The sequence below is a fragment of the Lates calcarifer genome, linkage group LG10, assembly GCF_001640805.2.
Source record: "Lates calcarifer isolate ASB-BC8 linkage group LG10, TLL_Latcal_v3, whole genome shotgun sequence".
In the NCBI taxonomy this organism is placed as follows: Eukaryota; Metazoa; Chordata; class Actinopteri; family Centropomidae; genus Lates; species Lates calcarifer.
In genome coordinates, this window is record NC_066842.1 from 26,367,332 (window position 1) to 26,392,638 (window position 25,307).

General features: G+C 39.0%; 2 protein-coding genes across 2 annotated transcripts in view; both read left to right on the forward strand.

Annotated features, from left to right (window-relative positions):
* The first annotated feature begins 1,331 nt into the window (after positions 1-1,331).
* On the forward strand, positions 1,332-17,351 carry LOC108902272 (aminopeptidase N). Its single transcript, XM_018704049.2, has 21 exons — positions 1,332-1,678; positions 2,622-2,928; positions 4,372-4,514; positions 4,769-4,905; positions 5,880-6,006; positions 6,913-7,067; positions 7,378-7,491; positions 7,591-7,734; positions 7,937-8,002; positions 8,387-8,452; positions 8,546-8,718; positions 9,018-9,094; positions 9,912-10,045; positions 10,184-10,239; positions 10,474-10,621; positions 10,767-10,858; positions 13,282-13,389; positions 13,489-13,656; positions 13,761-13,901; positions 14,945-15,026; positions 16,141-17,351. The coding sequence occupies exons 1-21, from the start codon at positions 1,375-1,377 to the stop codon at positions 16,300-16,302; spliced, it is 2,904 nt and encodes a 967-aa protein (XP_018559565.1). The 5' UTR covers positions 1,332-1,374; the 3' UTR covers positions 16,303-17,351.
* Positions 17,352-17,543: 192 nt separating this feature from the next.
* Positions 17,544-25,307, forward strand: part of LOC108902266 (aminopeptidase N) — a 33,560-nt gene continuing 25,796 nt past the window's right edge. The window contains exons 1-6 of the mRNA XM_018704038.2: positions 17,544-17,814; positions 20,180-20,277; positions 21,805-21,921; positions 22,339-22,525; positions 22,604-22,746; positions 23,842-23,978. Of these exons, the coding sequence (XP_018559554.1) occupies positions 17,684-17,814; positions 20,180-20,277; positions 21,805-21,921; positions 22,339-22,525; positions 22,604-22,746; positions 23,842-23,978 (813 nt within the window). The 5' untranslated portion in view covers positions 17,544-17,683. The remainder of the gene's footprint in view (positions 17,815-20,179; positions 20,278-21,804; positions 21,922-22,338; positions 22,526-22,603; positions 22,747-23,841; positions 23,979-25,307) is intronic.

Here is a 25,307-nt window from a genome sequence, read left to right on the forward strand (position 1 = left end):
ACCAACAGAAAACCATTTGTATAGTGGTAAAGTATGCAAATGTAGCTTTTAAAGATAAAGTATAAGCAGCTTTCTGATGTTTGATTACTATACAAAGGGAATACAGCAATCTGAAGTGAAGTTTACATTTTATGATTTAATTTACAAAGGTTTTTCAAAGGCTAAGCCAAGAAAAATTAGAAATACATTGATAAAATTAGGATTCATTTCCTGTAGATGACAGCAGCTTGTGTTATCTGAACTAAACCAGCAAAGAGAAAATTTCTCAGATGGTTATCAGAGAAATAATGGAAGTACATCTGTGTTGGTTGTTGGAGGGGGTGGAGGGGTATATAATACTATGGGGGCATGAGGGACAGCATGCAATGTGTCATCGGTGGTGCATAAATTTAATGTGGGCCCATCACCAAGATGGGCATCATGATGCAATTCCTATCTCTACATATACGACAACTACAACATGACATGAAAACATTGTGGCAGAGAGTGACCTGTCCCTGTTTCCAGTCTTGGCGCTAAGCTAACAGCTGCTGGCTCAAGTTGCATATTTACCACACAAGCAGGTTGGTATCCTCTCATCCAGCTCTTAGAAACAAGACACACTTACCCCCAACTTGTCACATACAGGCACATGGTCAGATGTGCAGACGTCCAGTGTTTTCTGCTGTAGCATATTTTTGAATGAATTAAGTGTTACATTTATTCACAGCTGTGGAGTCACCAGGAGTGACTGTCACAGCAGATACCGGGGTTTGTATCCAGAGGTCCATCTGTTTTTAGGGTTAGGTGACAGAAGCATGATGGTTGAGGTTAGAGAGACATCATGGTTTCTGCTAAATGTAAATCATTACATGTCTGTTTTTGAAAAATGAAGGGGTACTCTGTGTGTTAAAAAGTGCCTGAGGAAAACAAATAACCATATTTTCCAAAATGTCAACTACCCCTTTGAAAGCTATTTCTCTGTAAAGTGTGGGTGTGATTTACACAGTCATTCCTTCGGTTAGAAAGGCTCACATTTCAAATATCCCAGTGACAAAATGCAGAAAGCCAAACTGCATTTTGGATGAAAGGGAAGAACTTTTACATTAAGATAAACTGATTATCATTCTTTTTCTGATTAACTTCTGAAAACCTTTGTTATCCCTGTGTACCTTCTGTTCTGAGCTTTTATATTCAGAGTTAAAAGTCAGTAATTATCAGTGTGACAGAGCCTGTGCTGTCTTCACCAGGTGAGGTGGGAATTTACAATCTCACTGTTAATGTATTACCTGTTACAGTGAATGGGAGGGAAGATGCTACCCATGGTTTCATATAAAAGTTCACCCTCCACCTCTGCATCTGTCTTAGTGTGGGGCTGTGGTGCAGGCAGATGACATGGGGAAAGGTTTCTACATCAGTAAACCTGTTGGGATAGTTTCTATTATCCTGTGTGCAGGAGCTCTGGCAACTATCATAGCTCTGTCTGTTGTTTACTCAGAGGAAAAGGCCAAAAATAATAATCAAGTCTCACCAACGGATGGAGGAACAACATCCAAACCCCCTGTTACTACACTTGCTCCATCCAATGAACCATGGGACAAGTATCGACTGCCAAAGAACCTGGTGCCAGACCACTATAATCTCACCCTGTGGCCACGACTGACTCCAGATCTGACAACTGGACTCTATATCTTTACTGGTAAGGCTTTATGAGTGTTATATCTTATCCTCTGGTGCCAGGTGGTTTTCTTTCATACAAGGTTGCTGCATTCACCTGTATCCAGGTCTAGGTCTGCCTGCCTCTGTCAGCAGGAGTTTGGCAGCATTCCCCTGAGAGGAAAAGGGATGCAGATAAGACTGACGGAGGATTAATGATAATGAAGAAACATAAAGAAACTTTCTGCTTACAGGATGTTGGATTACAGTGTATCTTGACCTCTGACCCTGACTCAGTAACTTTGCAAATACATTTGTTTGTGAATTCAATTCTTCTCTATTGAAGAGAAGTCCAACAAGTTTAGTAATGTCATTAAACTTTTATCTACAATAAACTGTACAACTTCTAACCAGGGAGTATAAAGGAGAGTTAGCCATAGTCTCTACGCCACTAGTTTACACAGACAAATTTCTGAATGATATTTTCTGGTCATTTGAGCAGAGATCTACTCATCTGAAGTCTTACTTTGGTGAATTCTGGACACCATATTTGGAGATCCGTGATTTTCACTGGATCACAGATGGCTTTATTCTGATTTGATAGATATAATACTTTATATAGTAGATATCAGTGGTTCCTGACACTGCAGGTCACACATGCACAAAATCTTCTTTACTTTTTCAGAAAGCTTTCTTACCTTTGTTTTTGGTTCTTCTGGACTTAAAGCCTTTTCAAATAGAACAAAGAAAAAAAGCTCACTGATGTGTGTAAGTGCTGAGGTTTGGACATTGTTTCTTTTTAATGGGTCAGATCAAGGTGACTCAGCCATACAACGAATGATATAAATAATTAAAGCTTGGATTCAGATTTAAACCCTGCCATCATCTTTGTCAGTCACTGCTTTCAGGAAGTTGTAATTTGAGAAAATGGATTGAGTAAAAGTTTCTTACTACTCCTGATCAAAATGTATTTCATGCTGTTTCAGGTGAGTCCACTGTGGAGTTTGAGACCACCGAAGAGACTGACCTGATTCTTATCCACTCCAGTAAACTGAACTACACCATACTGGAAAACGGCCACTTGGCAAGGCTCACCTCAGTCAATAGTGGAGTCAGAGTTCCTCTAATCAAGGTCTCCTGGCTCCAGAGTGTGACTCAGTACCTGGTCCTGCAGCTGGATGGCAAACTTATGACGGGCCACAGGTACCACCTCTACACCAAATTCACTGGAGAGCTGGCTGATGACCTGGGAGGCTTCTACAGGAGTGAATACATGGAGGATGGAGTGAAAAAGTATGTAGTATTTAATGTCAGATAACACACCTTGAAACATAACTAGAGCAAAAGTGAGTCCTGAAAGTTTAGAAACCTAGCTAATGATAAGAAATAAGAAATGCTCCAAATTAATTTTCACTGGACTTAAAGGAACTGAGATTGGGAGACAAGGAGATTTATCTAGAGACATGCTTTGTGCTAACTTCAGCACAGCTTAAAAAAAAAAAACAACAACAACTTGATCAACTCCAAAACTGTCTTATTTACATTTTGAGTCTTGCTAATTGCTGAGGTAGTCTCCACCTCAGCTAGATTTTGTGATTCATATTCACATTTCTATTTCAGCTGTTAACCAACAGTAGAGGAGCCTGGTAACTGAAGGCTCTGCCTCCCATTCTACTCTTAGAAACTCTGGGAACCACCAGTAAACCAGCAATCTGGGAGTGCAATGTTCTAGTGTGATTATAGGGAACTATAAGCTCTTTAAGATAGGATGGTGCCTGACCATTAAGGGCTTTGTAAGTGAGGAGGAGGATTTTGAATTCTATTCTGGATTTGACTGGGAATCAATGTAGAGAAGCTAACAGGAGAAATATGGTCTCTTTTCCTATTTCCTGTCAATAATCGTGCTGCAGCATTTTTGATCAACTGCAGAGTCTTTAGAGACTTGTTGGGGCAGCCTGATAATAATGAATTACAGTAGTCCAGCCTGGAAGTAACAAATGCATGGACTAGTTTTTCTGCATCTTTTTGAGACAGAAAATGTCTAATTTTGGCGATATTACGATATTATTAGGTGAAAGAAGTCAGTCCTAGAAGTTTGTTTTATGTGTGAGTTAAAGATATCTTGGTCAAAGATAACTCCCAGATTCTTTACAGTGGAGCTGGAGCCAGGGCAATGCCTTCTAATGGAACTACATCATTAGAAAATTTATTTCTGATGTGTTCAGGACCAATTACAGTGACTTCAGTTTTATCTGAGTTCAATAGTAAAAAATTGCTTCTCATCCAAGTTTTAATGTCCCTAAGGCAAGCCTGGAGTTTGGCTAGCTGATTGGTTTCATTAGGCTCCATTGACAATAAAGCTGTGTATCATCTGCATAACAATGGAACTTTATGGAGTGTTTCCTGATAATATTGCCCAAGGCAAGCATATACAAAGTGAAGAGGATGGGTCCAAGCACTGACCCTTGTGGAACTCCATGTCTAACTTTTGTGTACATGGAGGAGTAGTTGTTAACATGTACAAACTGAAGCCTATCAAATAGATAGGACTTAAACCAGTTTAGTGCCGTTCCTTTAATGCCAATAAAGTGCTCCAGTCTCTGTAAAAGGATGTGATGGTCAGTAGTATCAAAAGCAGCACTGAGATCTAACAAAACAAGTACAGAAACAAATTCAAAAATGTTGAGTTGTTTCTTTAAACACCAGGCTTTATCTGTCATCTGTCTTTCCTGTCAGGGTTGTTGCGACCACTCAGATGCAGCCAACAGATGCCAGGAAGGCTTTCCCCTGTTTCGACGAGCCAGCAATGAAAGCTATTTTCTATATCACTCTGATCCATGACCGTGGAACTGTAGCCCTGTCCAATGGAGAGGAAAAAGGTTAGTTGCATTTTCATGACAATTGGAGAGAATTATTTTCACAGATTCAGACATAAGCAGTTGAATGTATTAAGAATAAAGTACTGGACTTTTTGTTTTACAAGTAGATATAACTGAATGTTTAGGAGTGAACTAAGACAGCAGGATGTTAAAGTGTAATGGACTCTTGAAAAGTTGAAAGTAAACTTTGTCACCCTGAACAGCAATAGAAATAATGAAAATCAAAAACATGTTCTAACCATTCTCTTTTACAGAATCAAGTCCTGTCACCATCGATAACCAACATGTGCAGAAGACAGTTTTTGAGCCAACTGAGAAAATGTCCACCTACCTGCTGGCATTCATCGTCAGCGACTTTGACTTCATCAATAATACCATAGATGGAGTTTGGGTAATTGACCCCTCAAAGAAATGTTGTCTCTTCCATGATTTTACTGGATACTCAGAGGTCTGGGTTCAGCATCAAAATCACAGGACTTTTCAAGTGTTCAGACTTCTTCACCGTTTTGTATGGAAAGTTAACAATTTCACTCACTGACAGCACAGACTGTTTGATACATTTTGTGTCCAGGTGTTTCTTGTTACTGAGCTAAGTGTGGTGTAAGCTGACAGACTCCACCTTTGAAAAAAGTTAAATAGTAGAAGCTGAGACACTGACCACAAAAAGCACTGGTTGACATTAACATCAGTGGGTTTGATAAACTCACCTGTTTAGATGGTACATGACTGAAACCTGTGTGTTTGGGTTAAATGGGCTGACACTTGGGCTGACACTGATTTCTCAGCCAGCTTACTAAAGAAAAGTTATGTGTCACAACAGCGCAGATCCATGAACTCACATTGGTTCAGATTATTTTACTTTAAATGATACTAAATAGGTCACATATAGTGTTTAGATCTGAAATGATCCATTTAAATCATTGTGTGATTGTGTATAGAGAGTTTACTAACAAAATAGTTCCAGACAGCACAGTTTTTTGTGATATCTTTAAAATTGAGTTTCTAATCATCAGCCATTTTCCCAGGTATCTACCATAGTCCTTTTACATCAAGTACTCAGCCAAGTGACGTCACCGTAATTAATGAGTATTGTTCGGAGAGAAGCACCAGCTGGATTGTCTCATTATTCTACAAACTATAGAATAATTTTAAAGATGCTTTACATCTATTAAAAATGTACACATACTAGCATAAAAGCATGCAGTTAAAGAGAGGATGTCAATTTAAAACTACACAGGCTCTATGGTTTCTGATAATCCTAACCCTAACCCTGTGTAATGTGTGATATCTGTGTTTAATAATGTGTACTGTGTGATGTGTGTGATATCTTTGTTTAGTAATGTGTACTGTGTGATGTGGGTTTAGATCCGTATCTTTGCCCGGAAGCCTGCTATTGCTGCTGGACAAGGAGAGTATGCCCTCAACAAAACTGGACCCATCCTGAAGTTCTTTGAGAAATACTACAACTCCAGCTACCCTCTGCCCAAATCTGGTCAGTCTGCCACACACTGCTCTCTGTCTTTACATACATTTGAAATGATTTATATAAAATGCCTTTGGAAAGTTTTAGGAGGCTTCCTCTAATTTCCCTGATGTACCTGTTTTTCTATTTGAGTCTGAGAACAGAGTGTTAGTTAGTGTCAGTTAGTATGACCCATATTCACAGTTCAGAGTAAGACACAGTTGAAAAATACCAGAATTTTCCTTTACTTAACCCATTAATAAAGCACCATTACAAACCCTCTGTACATGTACAGCCAGATGGGTACAAGGCTTTTTTCTCTGAGGGAATAGTTTTTTTTCATACCCTCCTTTTTGAATGTGCCTATCGAATTTGTTGCCTGAATACTTTTCATTTTCTTCTCCATGAGTGTACATGCAGTATACCAACCACTGATGACACGTAATCCTCTGATGTAACCTCAGTGGTCAGTAGTTATTGCAGTCAAGTTATTACCATCATGTGTGCTTTTATGGTTATAGACTGAGACGTTGGCAGCCACTTCCAGAAAAACAGTTGCATCAGGCTTTTTGAAAACCATATAAAACGCTCATGTTGACTCTTTTCATTTATTGATTGATTTATTGATGACTTTTGTGCTAATCACAAGGATGCTTGTATCTTTCAGTCTGAATTTTTACGACAGGATTTGGGAAGAGGATCAGAGATCACATACAGATAAAACTAATAACTTGTTATAAAGTCTTTTGTGATAGCTGTAATCTGTCTTCATCTCATGTTGGCTGGCTCATGCAGTACATTTCCTTGAATTTTTTTTTATTATTTTTTTTTTACAGCACCCTTATATGCTCAAGTCCTTATTCTGGGCAGTCCTCTCTGTGTCACAGTTTAACTCGCTGCAGTAATAAATCACAAACATTCTCTGTCCCAATGCAGATCAGATTGCTCTCCCAGACTTTAATGCTGGAGCCATGGAGAACTGGGGTCTGATCACATACAGAGAGACAGCGCTGCTCTATGATAAAGAGTTCTCCTCCAACTCCAACAAACAAAGGATTGCTACCATCATTGCTCATGAACTGGCTCACATGGTTAGGTTTCAGCACTGCAATCACACTGTCTGTTACATGGTGGTCACTTCTGAATGTTGTTATTAGCTTAGGTTTAAATTCAGTAATAATTCTTCATAACCTTGAAAGAGAAGTTCTTCTAGCTTCAAACTCGAGGTCGAGTTCAGAGAGTTTTTAGGATGTTATATCTCAAATATGTCATGTCTCATAACAGAAGTCCAGGCCTTGTCCAAGGACTCATGACATGGGCAGCAGGACGCTGCTTATGTCTTATTTATTTGTACTTTTTCTTAGCACAGCTTTCACACCTTTTCTACGTGCTGTTCTTTAGTGGTTTGGTAATCTGGTGACCCTGAGGTGGTGGAATGACTTGTGGCTGAATGAAGGCTTTGCATCTTATGTTGAGTACCTGGGAGCACACGAAGCTGAACCAGACTGGAATGTGGTGAGGACTTTCCTCCCGAAGTCTAAATAGTTGAATGACAGATGATGGTGACAGTGACTGGTGGAGTATTGACATGCTGTCTGGTTTGTCTCATGACAGAAAGACCTTATTGTGCTCGGTGACGTGCACAGGGTGTTTGCTGTCGATGCCCTGGCCTCCTCTCACCCGCTGTCCTCTAAAGAAGAGGACATCCAGAAACCCGCACAGATCAGTGAGCTGTTTGATGCCATCTCATACAGCAAGGTAACACACACACACACACACACACACACACATACAGACCTGAACAGCAGCAGAACACTTATCTCATCTTTCCTAAAATCAATCAACCCAGGTTCTGGCTATTTTTCTTTTAAATTCTGTATTGATGCATCACAGTATCTCTTAAACACAGATCCTTCAGTTGATCTTGAAAAACATTTCAAATGAGTTTGTTCATTCTCAGGGAGCATCTGTTCTGAGGATGTTGTCAGATTTCCTAACTGAAGAGGTCTTCACAATGGGACTCAGGGTAAGGACCTCACTGAGACTCACAATATTCACTAAAACACAAAAACTTCTTATCTTACACAGTTATCGGATTGTTGTACATGGCTGGAAAAAAGTGAGGTGAGTGACAGTAATGTGAGGAGTGTGGAGAGTGGGGGGAGTGAGGGGAGTAGGAAACTTAGGCTAAGAGCCAACATGTGGATGCTGGGGTAGAACGGAGGCTTTTGAACTGCAGTACAAACAGAACATCTTTTCAATTTCATTTGCATACTTTTTTTGGGGTGGGGGGGTGGGGGTGGGGATTAATATGAAAATGATTTCACTCCACTTCTCCTCATTCAGCAAACTAAGCAGAAACTCCTCCAGAAAAAATAACATCTCTCTGTTTTCTCTTTCCTTCCTGCAGACCTACCTATCTGAATTTGCGTTTGGCAATGCAGTCTACACAGACCTATGGAAACATTTACAGATGGTTTGTCCTCTTCTATAGATACTTTACATTTAGTGTTTGTGCACAAGGATATCCAGGACACTCCGACCCACTGTGAACATAATTTTTCCACAGGCTGTAGATGCTAATGGTACTGAACTCCCTGACACTGTCCATAACATCATGAACACCTGGGTGCTGCAGATGGGCTTTCCTGTGGTTACCATAGATACTAAAACTGGGGTCGTATCCCAGAAACACTTTCTCCTGGATCCCGACTCTGAAGTCACAGCTCCATCTCCCTTCAAGTATGTACATCACCTTTCTGTTGCTCTTTCCTTATATGTTGTCCATAACATCACTGATACTCTTTACCATTATTACCACTGACTTTATGGTTAACATCACTTTCTACACTACTATCATTATTTCTAACATTTTCACTAACATAATCAATTCAATTAAATTTTATTTATATAGCACTGAAATACAACAAAAGTCATCTCAGGGCACTTTTCATACAGAGGTCTAGAATATACTCTTTAAAATAGGTATTTACACATGCCAAAACTTTATTTTTTCTATTTTTATTTTTATTTCTATCTAGCTATGAGTGGATCGTTCCAATCAAATGGATGAAGACTGGAGCTGTCCAGTCACCTTATTGGCTAAGGGGGAAATCAGGTGACTCTAATGTGTTCCACTGACAATGTTGTATCACAGGTGTTCATGGACATTACCTTGATCTCTGTTTTACCTCCTGTTCATCCTCCTGGTTTCTTTTCTGAAATCTGAATCACATGATGAGAGGTTCTGGTTTGTAATGTTGGCTGAGGGCCTTGATTAGAGAAACTTTGAGAAACTCTGAGATTCTCTGGTGAGATCAGGTTTTCCAGAAGACTTTTGCTCTTATTACCATCAGAAACACACTGACCATCTTTTCATCAGCCGCTTTGTTTGCAGTCTCTCAAGATAAGATTCAACATCTTCCTGTCCCTCCCTATATTCTGATTTACTTTCAACTGGAACCATTTCTTTTTCCCTGTCTTCATGTTGCTAGTGGCTATCCAGCATCAGCTCCTTTTCCATTATCTCTCAATGTTTACCAACATGTGGTCCTGTTGCACTTAGTCCAATACACCAGTGAGGAACTTTTAGTGCCACTTAGAAGGAGTCCTCATGGTCAGGCCTTTGTTATTTGTTTCCAGTCTCCCTCCATTTTCCTCCTTTATCTGAAGTTTATGAGATTTCATAGGTGTGTATCAAACATAAGAATCATACAAAGGGGAGAGTGAATTTGTGTCTACTTGTGTCTTTGCTTTGACATTTCATACAATAAAGCCATCCTTGTTGTTGTTTGATTAGTCTGCAGGAAATCACTTCCAGAAGACAAATAATGAGCAAACACTGAATAGTGAATAAGAATAGAATGAATTTAGAATCTTAAATTTTCTTAATGCATGACAACAGTGACTGACTCTGACCTCCCTGTCCTCTGCAGCCACAAATGATGCGATGAAGGCATTAGGGACTGAGTGGGTGCTGGCCAACCTCAATGTTGTGGGCTACTACAGAGTCAACTATGATGAAGAAAACTGGGGCAGACTGCTCAATGGTCTGAGCACCAATCATCAGGTAGGACACAGCTGTCTGATACATGCTGGAATTAAGTGAATTAAGAGTAATACATGACTGCTGCCTTCCTGTGAACATGCTTCTTGATCTGAAATGTTAGGAGGAGGAATAACAGGGCTGTTAATCTTGTTTTTCAAGCTTATTCCAGTGATCAACAGAGCTCAGTTGGTAGATGATGCCTTCAACCTGGCCAGGTAATTCCTGCTGATACACTATCACATATAGTTGATGACAGTAATGAAGACAACCATCATGGATCAGATGGAGAAGAAACTGTTTGACTTGTTTGTTACCTTCAGTAATCCAAAAAGACTTTATTAAAGATCCAGGTAGCAACATCCTCTTTAGTAAAACTATGAATAAATGTTGAACAGATGTAGAACCCATTCAGATATCGCACTGATTTTCACAATCTTGTAACCCCAAAGAGCAAAGATCATCTCTACAGTGCTGGCCCTCAACACCACCAAGTACTTGGACAAGGAGAGAGAATATATGCCCTGGGAGTCAGCCCTGAACAACCTGGACTTCTTCTACCTCATGTTTGACCGCAGTGAGGTTTACGGGCCCATGCAGGTGCTTCTGTCTGTCTTTCTCTCAGCCAAACATTACAGGATACAAATCTAAAGAGCCAAAACACATATGACTTACTTCAATGACTATAATAACAGTATAATAATAATGTTGAAATGATTTCCTTTGCTCTGTACTCTGTTTTTAGGATTATCTGAGGAAACAGGTCACCCCTCTGTTTAACTACTACAAGACTTTGACTGAAAACTGGAGCAAAGTACCTGATGGACACATGGACCAGTGAGTAAAGAGAAGATGGCCAGTGTTACACTTTAAATAGAGTTTATCTCTTGTTCCATGAGTTCACACAGCAGTATGGGTTCATTTTAATGTGAAACAAATGTCAGCATACAGGAAAACATTCAGGAAAACCTGGATGAAACCCTCACTACATTATGAGCAAGATCCCATTTCCCCAGTGCATCCAATTCAATTCAATTCAGTTCAGTTTTATTCATATAGTGCTGAATCACAACAGAAGTCATCTCAAGGCACTTTTCATATAGAACAGGCTTAGACCACACTCTTTAGATTATTATAATTACAGAGAGAGACCCAACAGTTCCCACCTTGAGCAAACACTAGGCGACAGTAGCAAGTAAAAACTTCCTTTTAAGAGGCAGAAACCTTGAGAAGAACCAGACTCAGGGTGGGCAGCCTTGCCTTGAGAAAAAGAGAGAGAGAGGGAAAGGGAGAGAGGGGAGTAGAAAATAGTGACAGGAGAATAGACTTAGACTTAGACACACTTTATTGATCCCTTTGGGGTGACTCCCTCAGGGAAATTAAGCAATATAGTAAAATATAGATATAATATATATATATATATATATATATAGTAATATAGCATAATGCAGATTCCAAAAAATGTAAAGTGGTATCAATAATACAAAAGAGGTCATAATAGTAATGACAATTAAGGTTGTAAATGCAATAGTAGCAGTAATCACAGATCAGACTCTACAGCTCTGGAGGAAGAAATACCTGCAGAAAGTGACAGAAGAGGAGATAGAGAGATGAAACTACAGGAAAGGGAAGACATCAAGTTAGTAACATGTATTTATGGGATTTGAATCCATACTGAGAGAGACAGAGAGACAGACAGAGAGTGGAGAAAGAAGTTCAGTGCATCATGGAAAATCCCCCAGCAGTCTAGGCCTATAGCAGCAAGCAGCAACTAAAGGATGATGCAAGCATGCCTGAGTCAACCCTAACAATAAGCTTTAGCAAAAAGGAAAGTTTTAAGCCTACTCTTAAAAGTGCAGAGGGTGTCTGCTTCTAGGACCAAAGTTGTGGCTGCAGAATTTTGGTCCAACTGCTGAGTCTTTAGAGACTTGTTGGGGAAGCCTGATAATAATGAATTACAGTAGTCCAGCCTGGAAGTAACAAATGCACAGACTAGTTTTCAGCATCCTTTTGAGACAGAAAATGTCTGTCTTTCTGTTTTTGGTAATATTATGCTGGTGAAAGAAGTCAGTCCTTGAAGTTTGTTTTATGTGGGAGCTAAAGGACTGGAGCTGGAGACCAGGGCAATGCCATCTAGCATAACTGCATCATTAGAAAATGTATTTCTGATGTGTTTGGGACGAAGTAGTTCAATAGTAGAAAGATGCTGGTCATCCAAGTCTTAATTTCCCTAAGGCATGCCTGAAGTTTGGCTAACTGATTGGTTTCAATAGGCTTCATTGCCAAATATAGTTGTGTATCATCTGCATAACAATGGAAGTTTATGGAGTTATTCCTGATATTGTTGCCCAAGGGAAGCATATACAAAGTGAAAAGAATTGCTCCAAGCACTGAACCTTGTTGAACTCCATGTCTAACTTTTGTGTACATTGAGGAATTGCCATCAACATGTACAAACTGAAGCCTAATCAGATAGATTAGACTTAAACCAGTTTAGTGCGATTCCTTTAATGCCAATAAAATGCTCCAGTCTCCATAAAAGGATGTGATGGTCAATCATACCAAAAGCTGCACTAAAATCTAACAAGATAAGTACAGAGACAAGCTTTCACAAGTGCCTGTCTCTGTAATGTGATGCAATCCTGACTGAAAATCCTCAAATAAACAATTGTCCTGTAGAAAGTCACATAACTGTTTTGCAACTGCAAAACAAAGATTAAAATTATTTTTGACCCATTACAAGTTAGCCAAGAGTCAATCCTTTAGGTCATCTTAGTGAAATCATTTTTGCATTGGGATACTTTCAGGAAACAGGGCTTTGTTCCATTGTGTAAGGAAATGTACCCAGTGTTGTTCATTACATTAAAGAGGTACAATATTTAACAATGAAAACACTTTAGCAGTAAAACGTATATTAAATGTTTCATCCTCCTTTCTGAAATTGTCATAACTGAACAACATATTGTAATACAGTGCAAAATATTTTCAGTTTATTACTGTTATGTATGATGCATTTTACAAATAATGTTGACCATTGCACAGCTAACTGTGAAGAGACCAGGTGCTGTTTAGATTAGTCTTAAGTATGGTTTTATTTAGAGAGGAATAAAGCTTACTTCTTAGCCTGTTAGAATAAAGACCACAACAGACACCTCTGTTTTACTTCATCTTATTCCTCCTTCCTTTGTTCCCATACTCTTCACAATTTCCTCTCAGGCTCCTGTTAATACTCTTTGTCTCCCCGTTTCTCCTTCCTTGAGGTACAACCAGGTGAATGCTATCAGCCTGGCCTGCAGGACAGGCCTCGAGGAATGCCAAAATCTGGCCAAGACATGGTTCAAACAATGGATGGACACAAACAACAATCAGTGAGTGTAACATATGTCTTATCCCTTACTTTAACCACTATTTATTGTTCTTAAAGTGAAACCTTCTGCATTATCTGTGGTGATGTTGTCTTTCTTCAGGATCCACCCCAACCTACGTTCCACTGTGTACTGTAATGCCATTGCAGCAAGTGGCGCTAATGAGTGGGAGTTTGCTTGGTCACAGTTTAAGAATGCCACCATTGCTACTGAAGCTGACAAACTCCGTTCTGCCCTGGCCTGCACTAAGCAGCCCTGGCTGCTCAACAGGTCAGCTCACAGACAACTTTGTACATGCAGCTGTACAGTATAATTGACAATTACTGACCAGTACACACATAAACCCTGCCATCTGTCCCGCTTTTCCCTCTCAGGTACCTAGAGTACACTCTGGATCCAAAAATGATCCGAAAGCAGGATGCCACCTCCACCATTGTCTACATAGCTAACAATGTGATTGGTCAGTCTCTGGCATGGGACTTTGTCAGGGCTCGATGGTCATACATTTTCACTCAGTGAGTACAACACAAACGTTTTTTATTGCTAACGTCACTGAATTGCATTGACACATGTCATCTGTAAAGTTTTTAAAAGTCTGCTCAACATTACATATTGGCAATGTAAAAATCACTGAAATAGGCTTTACAGCTCTGAGTAAAAGGTTGTTGCAGATATATGGTGTGTTGGGTAACACAAGCACAGTTACATTTTAAAAGATTCATTTTACATAATCGTATAATAGCAGATAGACAGTTTTACAGTCAGGTTTATTATCAGTCATCTTTTATTGACTGAGCATGTCAAGTATAATTCAGATTATCTCAGATGACCTTTGATCTTGACTCATAAACTGGAGTCTGAGTGTAACATGGTGCTGAGAATAATTTCTTCATAGATGCATTAAACCAGTAGGCTACATGAATTTTTTCACTGGTAGTTTCTGTTATTCTAATGTAGATTTTTATCTTTTGGACAAATAGTGCAACAAGCAGTATCAGATGTTTCATAGATCCTCTTTATTTTAACTTCACACACAGAATCTTTGACAGATGGGCATAAAGTAATTTGGTCTGACTTTCTTTGTAAGTTTGACCTTCAAGACAACCAGTGTAAAAGTAAGTAGAGAGGAAAAACAGTTTCAAGCCAGAGCAGTTGGTTACTCTACTCTCCATTAAGACCTTAACAGAGCTCTGAAGGCAAAATGTAGTCAAAGTCATCTTAACTCCAGCTGATGTCCTGTGCTTATCGTCTTGTTTCCCTACCTGTCTTCTAATCTGACCAGGACAACAGTTTTACCAGGTATATCTTTACTGAACTGAAGTCAAGTCAATCTTAAAATATATAAGTAAAAGATGTATATATTTACAACAGATGGTAAAAAAAAAAAGTCTTTGTCACAGTTCCTTCAATTGACTGTGTCTTGTAGAAATTCAGTTAATGTCACAGCTGACTCTCTCAGTGATCAGAAAGAGGATTCTTCAATAAAAGTTCACTGTCCTGTGAACAGCTGCTGCTGTAAACTGGTCCTGATCCATCATGTCTTGGTTTTCTCTCACAGGTATGGTGGTGGATCATTCTCTTTCTCCAACCTCATCAATGGAGTCACTAAACGTTTTTCCACTGAATTTGAGCTTCAACAGGTGAGACAGTCTAAACATTTGTTTCAAATCTTTTCACAGTTTTTATTAAATGACTTTTGCCCATTTTTACACAGAATCTCATACAGATTTATTTCTACTTTGAGAGATTTTCATCTTTTAAGACTTTTAGAGTGTGATTCCAGATTGGTTCATTTTGTTATGATACTCTATCAGATGTGGATAACATCAGGTGAGACCAAGTCTTAAGTCATATTCTGGTCTCAAGGCACCAGTGACCAGGCACCAGTCCAAGTCTACAACTTTAGAATCAATTTAATGTCTCAACTCACTTTAGTGGAGTTTTTCATTTAATGCAAAGAGTCAGATTCAGAATAATTTTTAATGACCAGGTTCAGTATGTTGCCCAATGATACTTTGACGTGCGGACTGGAGGAGCCAAGGATTGAACCACTGACCTTCTGGTTGGTGGGCGACCACTCTACCCCCTCAGCGACAGCCGCCCAAAACAGACCTGTAAACAAATATGAGTAAACATGGGAGCCACAGTTTTTCTGAATGAAAATTACTATTACGTATACTTCTCTCAACTGATTTCAATGAATTCAAAGGTTTAATACACAAGAAGTTTTGTCTACACTTAATTAGAACCTCCAGAGAGTAGAATCATTCATAGACACTCAACTGTTGTGACCAACATGGATTTCACCCTTTCCCACCTTATCATATTAGCTCATCATTTTCACTCCTCAGAAATGAAGCAGTTGCTGGAAATCTGTGAAATTATTGTTGAGAGGTGAATTGTTATGCAACACACAGTCTTACATTGCACACCTTCCCCTCATGCTACTCTAATCCATCAGGGCATGGACCAGGACCTCTGAGGTTTGTCCTGTGGTGTCAGTGGATCCTTTGGGTCCTGTGGGTTGTGGGGTAAAATCTAATAGTTAATAGCTTGAAATGAAGACCGTTCTTTTTGCATACCTCAATCTGAAATCAAGAAGCTATTGTATGAAAAATGATCTTCAGAGCAGTAAATCATCCACCATATGTGCCATGTGATAACATAAAGCTTGACAGATTTGTGCTGACTGACGTCAGACTGCATCACTTCCCCCAACAACATGCTCATTTTATGTTTTGTTTGTTGTGACAGCTGAAGCAGTTCAAGGAAGATAATGCTGAGGTGGGTTTCGGCTCTGGTACCCTGGCAGTGGATCAGTCCATTGAGAGAACCACCGCCAACATAAAATGGATTGCAGAGAACAAGCAGAATGTTCTGAATTGGTTCAGGGATGAAACGAAGCCAGTGTTCTAGAGCTTTATTTATTTCACACATTTTCAAAATGTTCTTTTTTCATCAAAATAAATTTTGCTTTGAGGAAGAGAAGATTTAACACAACTTTGCTTGCTAAGCCTTTGTTGTACTGTACCTCTGTGTGGTTAAAATTAAGTTAGAATAACAATGTATTTGATATCCTTGAAAGTTGAAATGTACAAATTAATTTTGATAATTAAAGTTGGATACAGGGCCAGAGAGGACTTGAATAAAGAGGTTTTTTTATTTTTCATATCAGTTTTAAATATAATCTACTTTAATCCTTGAAATGACAAAATAACAGTTTAGTGATGATCAGAAAAGAGTGTCAATGCTTTTAAAGCCTGTTCTCACAAAATGTTTTCTGGTAATTTTGGGATAATTATTTAGTCATCTTGTAATCACAGCATTAACTGACTATGTTTTAAATCTAAGCCAGCACATAAACGTGTCCTCTTTGGCCTCACATCAAAATGAACTGACTGAAAGAAACTGTATTTTTACACCATATTTTTCCTCTGTATTTAATATTCACCCCTTAAAATGTTTTTTTTTTTTAACACAGCCCCTCCTTATTAAGAATTAATGTTTAAGATATTTCTTGTCCTAATACAGAATATTACTTAATGATACTGATAAAACTGGATGTTATTGAAGACATTCAATAACATCCAGTTTGAAGACATTCTTTTATTTATTGTTCAGAATTTGCAAGAGTTTTATATTTTTTCTTATTATGATGACTGGCTGCTATCAGCATGTAACTCTGAATGAGCAAAAGAACTGTGATAGGGTTCATCTATCTGTCCAGCTTGTGCTGACACTGAACATTTTTAGATTTGAGACTGAAAATAACACATCTATTAAGAATTGACTGTTGTATGTATGTATTTTTGGTTAATGTTAATGTTCCCATATCCAGTTATTATCTGCACTGACTGATTATGTTCCCTCATAAATGTGCTTTTATGTTCTGAAATTGCAGCACTAAATGTTTGACCCATGAACACTGTGAGACAAAGACAATAAAACTGTAAATTTCATACCCACTTCTACTCTTATCAGCCAGGTTTTTATAACCACATAACATCACATTTTATAATGTCCTCCAAATATTACTGTAAATAATTCATCACACATCCCTGTGTGTGTGTGTGTGTGTGTGTGTGTGTGTGTGTGTGTGTGTGTGTGTGTGTGTTAAAGGAGGTGTGCAGGGTAGTGTGGTACAGCAGTTAAAAGGTGACAGTTACTTCTGCAGAAGGTCAGAGACCTGATAAACCAGACATTATAGTTTCAGTCAGTCAGCTGGTGGATTTCCTCTCAGTGATTCACCTGTGATCCATCTGTGGGAATCTGTCCGCCGTCTGCTGTTTGTTAGGCCATGGGGAAATGCTGCAGAGTCAGCAGGCTGTGCATTCTGTTTGTGGTCTTAGCCCTGGTCTCCGTAGCAACCATTGTTACTTTGTGGACTCTTGCCCTGACAGGAGACTATTTCACAGCTCCGTGGGACAGGTAGGACACTGGTTTCACCAAACGTCTGACACCTGTGTGTCTTGGGAGGGTAATAATATAGACAGATCCAGTGTGGCTCACAAGACAGTGGAAAAATGGTGTGAAATGAAGTTGGTGAAACACACACTGAAACTCTATGTTAAAGCTAAACTGGCTGAACCACAGCACCTACAGAGGTTTTTTGTCAATAGCATCAGAATTTGATAAGCAGTACAGCTGGTGGATGGGTGGACGGACTGTAGATTAGACTATGATATGTGTAATATGTAATTACATTAATAAGTTGTTGTGTTTCAGTCATTGTACAGGATTATGTTATCTATGGTTGTTCACCAGTCGTTGTTGAAGGATGGATCAGCACATTAACTCACACCTAAACTGACATAAAGTATCATTAAACATTGTATTGATTTGATGGGAATAAAGGCATTATAAAGTGAATGTGAAGAGAAATGTGGAGGCATGTGAGAGACTGAAATATTTCAGTTAAAAGTTTAAAAAGTTATGCCAATTTGAGATGTAATGGGGAACATCACCAATTGCAGTCAGAGACAGCCCTCACCAGAAAAACATTATTGTTCATATATTCACATACGTCTTTAACAGTGACCTGTGAATTATGACAGCTGCCTGTCAGTAGATGGTGTTACAGCACAGACTAGAGTTCATATTCTATGTTTCCCGCCAACATCAATGATGACTTCATTTAACCCTGACCACAGAGGTTCTCTACAGCTTTAACCAAAATATGTTTATTTAACAATGACCACAGTCTCACACTAACATTCATATGGGCTGTTTTGAAGGCAAAACTTATGTTACATATGTTACTTATGTTGGACTTTTATCAGAGGATGATGATAAGTTTAGTAAATGTGAGACCTACATACTTGGGCTTGGCGATAAAAAAATAGGGATGCACCGATACCGATACCATTATCGGGTATCGGGTCCGATACCCTGTTCCTGTACTCATACTCGTAAAAGTGTACCACCACAGGCCCAGCCCGATACCACTTTACGGCAGCGTGACCTTCACTTGGAGGGTCAGGTGCTAATTGAGAGCTAGGAGGAGCAATGTTGGCGGTGTGGAGGTATTTCAAAGTGGATGATGGTGACTAAAGTAAAGCAGACTGCAAATTATGCTCTGATAAAACATCTAAAAAACCAACACGACACCGAGTTCAAAGCGTTTGCTAATAATGGCAAACAGCAACAACCAACTTTGCAGCAAACTCTGGAGAAGAGGGAGAAGATGTTAAGAGACAACCCACGTGCAGTGAAAATAACAGAGGCTCTGACCCAGTACATTGCTCTTGATGACCAGCCATTGTCGGTTGTTGATAATATGGGATTTAGACGTCTTCTCAGCGTACTGGAGCTGAGGTATGAGACCCCTACCCGACACCACATCACTGACAGTGTTGCCAAACCTACACGACTTTGTGAAGAGGCACATCTGCAGCCTGTTGCAGGACATTTCGGCCCTCAGCTTCACCACTGATATTTGGACGAACAGCGTTAGCCCGGTGTCCCTCATCAGTTTAACTGCACAGCAGATTGACGAGGATTTTAATCCGCGAAGAGTCGTCCTGCATGCAAAACAGTTTAGGTGTGCTGGATGACATGCTTCAGACATGGGGGTCCCTAAAAGTTCTGTTCATGTTGTGCTACATGATAATGCAAAAAACACGATCAAAGCCATGAGTGATGCTGGACTCCCGAGCCTGCCGTGTGTTGCACCCTCCAGCTAGCTGGCTGTTAATGAGGGGCTTTTAGCACAGCAGGAGCGTGGCTGATGCTGTGGCAGTCAGATGGAAAATAGTTGGACATTTTAAACATTCTGCCTTAGCCTACTCCTGCCTTGAAGATATTCTGTTTGTTAAAAAAAGATGCAGTTGAATGCTAAAATGTCAATAACAGTACTTTAACAGTACTTCTATTTGAGTATAATGTGTGACAGTGTCATATATAATGAAATGTTCAAATGTCAGTCACAACAATTTCTTACAGCCAGAGAATGAAACAATATCTGATGAAAATAAAACATGTTTTCAAGTAAATCTATGAAGTGTAATGGCATTAATAAGTACTCGTATCGGTACTCGGTATCGGCAAGCACTAAGATCCAGGTATCGGTATCGTATCTGTTTGAAAAAAAGTGGTATCAGAGCATCCCTAAAAAAAAAAAATCCCCACAAGATACTCACAGTATGGGATTTTTCTAAAAAATATGAATGATGATACATGATGGAGTCAGACTGGTCTCTGAAATACACTGGTTTCACAGTAGATTGTATACCCTGCATGCCAGTGTAATGTGTGTTGCTATGTATTCAGTGGTCCTTGTGTTTATTCCACTTAGCTATCGGCTGCCCACTGCTTTGGTCCCTGTCTCTTACAACATCACCCTGTGGCCTCGTCTCAGGCCTGACCCAAACACCGGCCTCTACATCTTTACAGGTGATTAACTGTGCTGCTTATTTACTGCGTACTCCTCTGTCACTTTTTGTGTCTCAGCAACCTCCAGTAGAGCAATCTCCCCTTATAGAAAGGTCTGTAAGATTAGATGTTCTGGGGAAATATACATTCTTTATGCTTCTGCTGATGGCATTTAGTTTTCAGTCATGACTTGAATTTAACTGTGGTCTCTCATTGCCTAGATTATTGGTGGAAAAGGTAAAAAACAATAGATTCTTTTCCTGACTTTCTTCTATTGGGCTGGAGTGTTTGTGCACGTGGTGAAAAGTTAGCGTGTGTGTGTCTGTGTGGGGTAAGGCTAAATGAAACTTGGTAAAAGCTTTATGTCATCTCACAGTGGCGTCTTACTGCTCCCTGGTGGCCTTTCAGTATTGTTATCTGCTCCTGCCAGGATCATTGGCTTTTCACATATCTGTTCTTCGTCTGTTCAGTTTATATTATATATGTAGTTACTGGTTCAGCTCCTGCTTAGTAAACATTTTGTTAAAATCACAGAGTGACTGTTTGAGCATTAGAGCAGTCGAGAGAGAAGATATGGTGTAAGGTAAAAAGTAACAATTCATTTTTATCTGTATGAAAATTCTGTACCCTGCAGGTTTAAGTTCTGGTGTTGTCAGACATGTATATGACATATATCTGATCAACGTCTGATCAGTACATACATTATTAATTTTGAAGGAATCCAGTAGTGAGTGGGCGCTGAGCTGTCACTCAAAAACTCATCAGCCAATGGGGACAAATCTCTGAAACACATCTGCACTGTCACATTTGCGGTTTAGTGTTAAAAACACTAACAAAAGTCTTGTTGTTACTGGACTAAAAAAACAGACTCAGAGGCTGGGAAAAGGTTGTTCTTCTAATGGAGATGAAGATGAGGGAAAGGTGAGAGGTGACAAGGACAGAGGAGGCAGGAGGGATGCAGGCAGGTGAAGGCAGAATGAATGGCACAGGGGGATGCGGGATGTGGATTAATAAACAAAGAAATACAGAAATTAAAAATAATTCTGTCTCAGCTTCAGTGTACTTGTCCTAAGGACAACTGTTTTTGTTGTATTTGTCGCCAGGTGAAGCACAGAGCACAGACTTGAACAAAAAACATAATAAATATATGACATAATGCAAATATGTGAAAAAAATTCTAAATGGCTCCCGACCCAAATGACCTCACATAAAACAATGTACATCAGTGCATCATAATATAACATACCATGATCTCCCAACAATAATTTATGAAGATTAATCAGATGACTGATAAATGAGAACTAAAATCATTTTTTAGATGATGACGAGTTACTCACTTCTACACATCTACATATCCACCTCTACTTAAGCTCATTTCTGGATTCCAACATTTCTAATTTAAAATATTAATGGAGTTTATTTTTCTGTATCTTAATGCACCATCTATGATGTACTGTTTCAACTGCTTTTATCTTCTAGTTTTTAGAGAGATTATGATTTCTTTGTTTTATGATTAGTCTGTATTTGCTGTTTCCATGCATTCACCAGGACACTCCACTGTGGAGTTTGAGTGTGTGGATGAAACAGAACTGATCCTGATCCACTCCAACAAACTCAGCTACACCAAACTGAACAATGCACACATTGTCAGTCTCATCGCTTCAGGTACACTTCACAAACAGAGTGAGAGAGTCATCTCCTCAATATTCATGTTTCACACTTATTTTGTAGTTAAGGTTATTTACCACTTCTACCACACTTGTCATTTGCATAACTCTATTGCAAAATTAACAAACAGACTCAGCATTGTGTTGTTTTAAAGGTAGAATCAGCTGTTTCAGACTTGTTGCTTTTAGATTTCAGCCAATTGTCACCAAAACAAACAAATAAAGAAATAAAAAATGATTTTTAAAGGAGCAGTTCAATTTGATTTTATGTTACATATATATTCTTACTGCATTATAAACATTTTACAGCAGTTTACTGTTCATCAGTGATGAAAACACCTGCCTAATGTCTCTGGTTAATACTTACTTGTACTTTAACGTTTTTTTTTTTTTTTCTTTTCTACTTCTTGTCCAGGTGGTGGGTCTGCTCCCAGTATTGTGTCCTCCTGGATGCAGCCTAAGACCCAGTATCTCATCACCCAGCTGAACAATAAATTAACTCAGGGACAGAAGTATCAGCTGTACACTGAGTTCACTGGAGAACTAGCTGATGACTTAGCAGGTTTTTATAGGAGTGAATATCAAGAAGATGGGGTCCGGAAGTGAGTCCTTCATTCGGTGTCACACTATATCCATAATTTCATTAGTTTTTGCTTTTATGGTGTTCTGATCATTCACAGGATTGTTGCAACCTCTCAGATGCATCCAACTCACGCCAGAAAAGTCTTCCCTTGTTTCGATGAGCCAGCAATGAAAGCTGTTTTCTATATTACTCTCATTCACCCTCCTGGAACTGTAGCCCTGTCCAATGGCATGGAGAAAGGTAAGTGTATGCATGCATCAAAATTCAAATGAGACAACACAATACGTTGTTGGTCCATGCCTTCCAGAATGACATATAAGCATGTTTCCAAAATAGAAAGTGTTTTCTGATTTTATGTGGCTACAGTTAAGGTTAGTGGGGAAACATTGACTGTCAGTAGGAAATTAACAGCACTCTCCCATGATACTGACATTATGTTGGTCCATCCATCCACCCTCCTGCAGACTCTGTGGCTTCAGCTATCTATTTCTCCTTTGCACCCTACAGTAATAATTACTACAAATTTTATCTTGGGATATGTTCTGAAATGACTGATCCGCTTGTTTTTGGGAGGATAGTCTCCTGATTAAAGTTCTTTTTTATTTATTTATTTTATTTTATTTTTTTACTTCGGCAAATTTACATACGCAACCGCTGCATAGTGCGCCACTTAGCAGAGCTGATGCTGCAACATAACAAATGTAGATGCTTCCACACATGGTACAATTAAGCAGTCAACATCTAGCATGCTTTGTGATGTGTAAAAACGCTGGGCAGGCTCAGGTGGTTCTGATTTTGCATCAAGATGGACAGAGGAAAAGATTTAAGTGACTGTGAAAGAGGGTTCATTGTGACTCAAGTGACATCTGCATTTAGATCTATGCAAAACTTGTCAGTAAACAGGGTATTTGACAGCAAACATTTGATGAGTGTGATGCTCAAGCATCAGTGTGAAATGTAAAGAGAAAAAGGAGAGTAACTCCTTCTCAGGTGATTGAGAATGTCACCTATGCTGTTAGTTTTAGACCAGATTAAAAAGATAACTGAGTCATAGTTTAAACATGTCCATGTACTTTCTGAATACACTATGTGCTGCAACTGGTTTTAAAGTTGTGGCTTTTTGGTGTGCATAATTTTACACATCAGATGTTCATATTAAATGAGGAAAACATTTCAGAGAATGAGGTCAACATCTGGAAAAGTAATCTCAGAATCTGCTGTCTGAGGTAACAGTTATAATTCTCCTAGAATCTTTTTTCCAAAATGTAAATGTGTCATTTTAACTTAAATCCAGTTGTTTGAGTCGGTTCAACTGTGTGTCTGTGCTCTTTTCAGAAATTGTTAACACTACTATTGATGGAATTGCTGTGACAAAGACCAAGTTTGAGCCCACCAAGAAAATGTCAACCTATCTTCTGGCCATCATCATCTCTGACTACACACACCTCAGTTATTCACAAGGAGACACTCTGGTAAATGTCTATGACATTACTGATGGTCTATCTTCATCACTTTGATGTTGTGTTGTGGGGGGGTGGGGGGTTGTGCTTTAGGTAAAGCAAATTGAACACGACATTATGACCTGTCAAACACATCCACCCGTCCATTATCTATACCACTTATCTGTAAGGGTTGCACTGGAGCTGGAGCTGGAGCCTGCCTATCAAACACAGATTACATTATGTTTCTACACTGCAGTAAAAGAAGAGTAAAAGAAAACAGATGATGCTCACTGAGAAAATGTGTTCAAGTTTTTTTTGTGTGAAGTTGGCAGTTCATGCAAAATTTAACTTGCATTTTGCATCAGAAACTAATCAGAAACATGGTGAAAAGAAATGTGCAGCTCATTATTCTTCTCACAATGAAATTTCAATTAAATTCAATGCGGATCCTTTCTCTAGTGTTGTTACCAATTCACAGAAATGCAACTAAGTCAGGAATTGATTTTTTCCAGCCTCTACAGTGGAACAAAGGTTTGTGAGCCACTGCTTTATGGAATACAACTCAAATTTTTCTTAATATTTTATTAGGCCGTCAGACAATATACAAGACTATTAAACATAAAACAACATAGCAAGTAAGAGACAACATGAGGATATGGTGCAGAGAAAGTATCAAAATTCAGACTATGATTTAGTCACTGACAGGCCATCTGTGGCAACTGACACACAGTGTCTGAGGTGAGCTGTCCACTCACTGAGCCATTGGCTATTCATTCGACAAGCCTGGTAACCCATGCTCTTTACCTGACACCCTGTGGCTATATAACCCACTGCTAATCATTAGCAATCCTAGGCTGGCCACTAGAATCCAAGGCTAGCTACTAGCATTTCTTGGCTAACCACTTGTCTTGGCAGTATGTAATTCTTAAGGTTAATTTTGAGAGATGTAGGCTAGATCTATTTAACCCTTACATGCAAGCTCGGGTCATTGGTGACATGGAACTACATTCCATCCTGTCAAATTCATTCATTCTTTCATTTAAGCCTTCAAATCTGTGCTATTCCTTAAACTACTGGTCTGTAAGAAAATATTCTGATATTAACATGTCAAAAACCATAACAAGCATTTTCTAATGCTTTCATCTAAAAAGTGTGACTATGCATGAAAAATGTTAAGTGCTTTTTAGGTGACCCTGAAGGTCAAAACACAAACACAATGATCTTTCAGGAGCATTGTGATATGTTTTGACCGCCCAATCCCCTGGCCCTGCGAGTTGTTTTTCAGGTTTTTCCTTTAAGTTTATCCTATAAAAATAAGAACACATCACTTTTAAGCATGAGAACACGTGATACAGGTAA